At 36.0% G+C, this 5,485-nt stretch overlaps 1 protein-coding gene across 4 annotated transcripts in view; it reads left to right on the top strand.

Moving 5' to 3' along the window:
- LOC107643573 (ran guanine nucleotide release factor-like) overlaps positions 1-5,031 on the top strand; it is an 8,799-nt gene extending 3,768 nt beyond the window's left edge. For all 4 annotated transcript variants that reach the window (XM_021123703.1, XM_021123701.1, XM_016347256.2 and 1 more), the window contains 4 exons: positions 2,950-3,036; positions 4,065-4,112; positions 4,223-4,299; positions 4,535-5,031. In XM_021123703.1, the coding sequence (XP_020979362.1) occupies positions 2,950-3,036; positions 4,065-4,112; positions 4,223-4,299; positions 4,535-4,682 (360 nt within the window). In that variant the 3' untranslated portion in view covers positions 4,683-5,031. The remainder of the gene's footprint in view (positions 1-2,949; positions 3,037-4,064; positions 4,113-4,222; positions 4,300-4,534) is intronic.

The raw sequence follows: 5,485 nt of genomic DNA, 5'->3' as shown, positions 1-5,485 counted from the left end.
TTTGTGATTTGTAGAAATTAAATTGCAAGGAAAGTAAAGGGAACGGGTGATTGACATGAAATTAAAGAGGACGAGAATTAAATTGCTGAATCTTAAAGTGCAAGTAACATAAATTGCGGAAACTTAGATTGCAAGAGATGTAAATTGCAGAATCTTAAATTGCAAGTAATATAAATGGCTTGAAATGTAAAGGGGATTGGGGCTTGGATTTAAACAAGGAAAAGTTAAATTGCATTAAACAGAAGAGTAAAAGGGAATTGGAATTGAATCGGATCCGAAACAGAAAAGTAAATGAACATATAAAGCAATAAACATAGAATTGAAATGTGAAATCAGATCTCAGGACCCAGAGACTAGAAAACCAAGTCTAGATCTCAATGCCTTCCTAGATCCAACAAGAAATTGTAATTGAAATTCAAAGAAAGTGGATGAAGAGCAATTAACAGAAATTGAAATCCAATCAAGCAGTAAATAAAGCAGTGAGATCCAAGGTTGAGATTGAAACAAAATTTCTTCAATTCTCCAACCCAAAATCCAAGACAATTGTAATTGAAATTGAAAGTAATAAAACTGAGAGGAAGAGAAGTGAATTCTCCTTCCAAGACAAAGAAATTAAAGATCACTCAATATCCAAAGCTCTCCGAAAACTATTATGAAAATTCCAAAGGAAAGCTCTCTAAAAGAAAAGCTCCCAAAGAACTTGAATTCTATCCTATTTATACACTTTCCAAAAATGATCTTCAAGCTTTGAGTTGGGCCTTACGTTAGCCTCAAAGTTAGGGGGCTAACGTTGGCACAAACTTTTGGTGCCCAGGGGTGAATTCATGTGCCAACGTTAGCCTCCAAGTTAGGGGCTAACGTTGGCGCAAACTTTTGGTACCCAGGGAGTGATTTTCAAGTTCTAACGTTAGCCTCCAAGTTAGGGGGCTAACGTTGGGGCTAACTTTTCACCCAAAAGTTTGTGCAAAAGTTTAAGGCTAACTTTAGGTCCAACTTTTTGCTTCTTGGTTCATTTTCATTTATTCCCTTGTCTTCTCTTTACTCCTAGTTATTCCTTCTTGCTTCAACCTTTCTCCAAGCTTTCTTCACCTATCATTAATCAACCAAACACATCAAAGCTATGCTCATAATCATGAGATATCCATTCTATCATAATATGCAACAATTATAGCATAAAACCTCATGAAATGGCATGAATTCATACATGTTGATTCAATCAAGGGAAACATTAAAATCTACTCAATTAGCTTGCTTATGGTTCAAGAAAGTGCATAATTCTAATGAAAACAAAAGGAAAAGACTAGTTAAAATAGGCTAGGATGACTTGTCATCACCTATGCATGTAAAGTGCATTATTCAAGTGTGTGGATGGTGCTGGGAATTTGAATATGTTGTGAATTTTTCTTTATTGTTTTTCCATACTATTGGAGTCATCAGAGAGTGCTTAGCTGGCTTAGTTGCTTAACTTAAACTCTATAATTGACATGGATTGTCAGATATTGAGTGTTATGATTTTTGATGTCATCTAAATCTTTTTCTTTGTGTATTGGGAGATTTAATTGCCACTGATTAGCGGATTCCATTACTTATTTCTGCTTACTAGTTACTATAACGTTGCATTTGCTCTTTTTATTCTTTCAATGTGTGATTGGTATGATTTAATGGAGCTATAACTCTGCTTCTTTAATTACTGTGTGTGTGTCTGCAAGTATTATCTTCCAACACAAACAACAACAACAACAACAACAACAAAGTCTTGTCCCACTAAGTGGGGTCGGCTACATGAATCAAATGACGCCATTGTGTTCTATCATGTGTCATGTCTACAGAGAGACCATTTACATGTAGATCTCGTTTGACCACCTCATGGATGGTCTTCTTAGGTCTTCCTCTGCCTTTCGCCCCTTGTCCATCTTCCATCTCATCCACCCTCCTGACTGGATGTTCTATCGGTCTTCTTCTTACATGTCCAAACCACCTAAGACGCGATTCAACCATCTTTTCCACAATGGGTACTACTCCAACTCTCTCCCTTATATCTTCATTCCTTATTTTATCCAATCGCGTATGACCACTCATCCATCTCAACATCTTCATCTCTGCCACACTCAGCTTATGTTCGTGCTCCCCTTTAGCTGCCCAACACTCCATACTATAAAGCATAGCCGGTCTTATAGCGGTGCGATAGAATTTACCTTTATGTTTTAAAGGCACTTTTTTGTCGCATATAAAACCAGATGCACTCCGCCATTTCGACCACCCTGCTTGGATCCTATGATTTACATCTTGTTCAATCTCTTCATTATCCTGTATGATGCACCCAAGATACCTAAAACTTTTAATTTTTCGTAGGGTGTTTTCTCCAATCTTCACCTCTATATTAGGGTTTTCCCTTTTCGGACTGAACTTACATTCCATATATTCCGTCTTGCTACGACTTATGCGCAGACCATACACTTCTAAAGCTTCTCTCCATAACTCCAACTTCTTATTTAGGTCTTCCCTTAACTCTCCCATAAGGACGATATCATCGGCAAAAAGTATGCACCATGGCACAGGCTCTTGGATGTGCTCTGTGAGTACTTCCAAGACTAATCTGAAAATGTATGGACTTAAGGATGATCCCTGGTGTAATCCTATACCAATAGGAAATTCCTTTGTCACACCACCTTGAGTCTTCACACTAGTTGTGGCCCCATCATACATGTCTTTAATTGCACGAATATATGTGATCCTTACCCTCCTATTTTCTAAAACCTTCCATAAGACCTCCCTTGGTACCCTATCATACGCTTTTTCCAAATCAATAAACACCATATGTAGATCCTTTTATTATCTTCTAACACAATCAGAGAAAATGGCTTCCCTTTATCTTAGTTCATTAAATGTAATATTCATTGCAGAAGTTTGTTGTATCCTTTGATCATACTTCTCCTGAAATTATTTTAGGTTATCGAACAGTCTGGAGTCCTTGAAGCACCGGGTTTGATGTACAATAACACACCTGCTATTGTAACATCTGCAATAGGGCAAATGGTAAAGTTTCTATCTTGTTTTTAATTTAACTGTGTTCACTCAATCATTTCCTGGTCATTGCCTAAGAATTAATGCACATAATATATTTAATTGAGCTAGTATTAGGCATTCCCAAATATTGAAGAGAAAATGTAGTGTTATGACTGCAAAATTTAATCAAATTAACCACCGATTTAGTATTTTGTAATCTAAATATTATTTGATTACCTGAGTAATTATAGGCTCCAGCCTTGTTCTATCTCATTTTTGAGATAAATTGTGTCTCCCATTTAAATTTTAGCATCTTGGTGGCAATCCATCCATTCAATTGTTCAACCCCAGTCAAACAAACTTTTAAAGTTTTGTAGTATTATGAGCATGTTTCTTTGTCTATTTCTTTAGAATTAGTTGTGATATCATGTCCTGTATGTTGATGCTATGACCCTATGGGAGTGGGGACTTATTTACTGCTTACGCATGCTTTTTAGCTTCGTCTACTTCTACAACATTGGCGTAATTGCTTGCATGTATGTTGATCACTTTGTTTTTGTTCCCAATTGCTGTTAAAATCTAAGCTTATAAATTTGTTTTATGGATTCATGTATTGTCAAGGTGTTGGGCTTCTCTTTGTGGGAGTGACAATTGCTTTTTGGTCGGTCTATTTCTATTGTTGATTTTAATCTGTGAATGTTAGATGCCTTATTAGGTTCTACCAAGTGTTAAACCTATGACTAGGGCCTCGGATATGCATTATAGAGTTAGTATAGAATTTGAGAGATAGAATATGAGAGCTGAGAAGTAAAAAATTTGAGAAATTGGGAGATCAAGGCAGAGGATCTTTTGGATATTCCTAACCATTATATTCATAGATTAAGGAACAATAGAAATTTTTTTTAGTATTATAATATTCTGAAATTGTTCTTATACTTCTCAGCTCCCCCTTGACTTAAACCATCCCCCCCCCCAGGCTCTCCTTTTTCATTACCTATTAGTGTGCTCCATGGTATTCATTTTTACTTCATACTTACTTACACTAAAGTTAATGATAGGCAATTTCTAAAGGACGACAAGGAAGGGAAGCACAAAATATCATTAAAGTAAGTTATGTTTTCAAATGGCACGTTTTAAACTTTTTATGCACAGTTGCTTGACATTTTTGTTACATTGATTGGTCTTGGGATCATCCCTTTCCTTTTTTTTATCCCAGGTTTATTTGGCAAATTTGCGTCTTAAAGGAGTTGATACTGATGTACTTGTCACTGCATATAAGCCAATTCTTATAAAGTATGTGGAATATGCTTTTAACAGCAATAAGCACTTAGGAAAATTCTACTGTATATTAGCATTTTAGCTCTGTATCTAGTTAAAGTGAAATTTATTCATTTTTAGTTTAGTAACATTAGAACTAAGACTATAATGCAAACTAGAAAATTATTAACATATAAATTTTGTATTGCACTGATTTTGTGGAAACTATGACTATGCAAGACACTTATTTAGTTCTATTTTCTGCCTCCAGCCCATTTAACGAAAGCGCAGGCACAGTTGGTGCTGGCATGGCTGTTCCAGCTGAACAAACTGGATGTATTCCCATGGAGGAGGTATTCAGACTAGCTGTAACAAGCTTTAAGGTTTACGACTGGGGTCTTTTTGGTGCGGCAAGTTGAGACTCATCAATTATCTGTAGTGGGACTTCAGCCTTCAGTTAGGAAATAATAGTTGGTATTCACCGCCTGGATCATTGTGTACATTCTTTATAGGTAGGGTATGCTTCTATTATGCAGAACTACTTTAGTTGTGTTTCTTTTGGGATATAGTTATATTCTCTCTTCATATCTTGTTATCATGAACTTGAAGGGATGGATTGTCAGGTAAATAGTACCTAACTAGTACCCGAAGAAAATAGTATTTTAGTTAGAAACGTGAATAAGTGACTTTCAGTTTTTGGATGTGATAGATTCTGATGTCCTCCATTTTTTTATTTTGATGGTTCATAATTCACTCTTTTTCAAGTCCCCCCGATGTCTAATTCAATCTCCTAGTCATTTTTATTTATTATTTTTATTTCCATGACTCAATATCATACCATTGATTAAAGGATCAATTACTGCCAACAATATGTACACTTGAGTCTCGAGTCAATAACAACAACAATAATAAATCCAACAATATACACTATAGTGTGAGTAAATAACAACAACAATAATAAATTCAAACTAATCTAGCAGCAGCAACAACAATTCATGTTTTAAGTGACAATAGCCAATACATTGCCCATAGTAGGCTCATCATCATCATTCTTATCGTCAACGTCATCCCCCCTCAGCATCATCTTCATCATCCTCTTCCTCCTACACCTCTTCATCAGCTTCCTCAGCAACATTCAGATCAACATGATGGAGACTCCCACTAATGTCTAAAGTTTCACGATGATCAACTCGTCTACCCCGAAGACCCCTACGACCCCTAC

The sequence above is a fragment of the Arachis ipaensis genome, chromosome B05, assembly GCF_000816755.2.
Source record: "Arachis ipaensis cultivar K30076 chromosome B05, Araip1.1, whole genome shotgun sequence".
Classification (NCBI taxonomy): Eukaryota; Viridiplantae; Streptophyta; class Magnoliopsida; order Fabales; family Fabaceae; genus Arachis; species Arachis ipaensis.
Note: the sequence above shows the minus strand (reverse complement) of the source record. Positions and strands in the feature narration are given on the sequence as shown.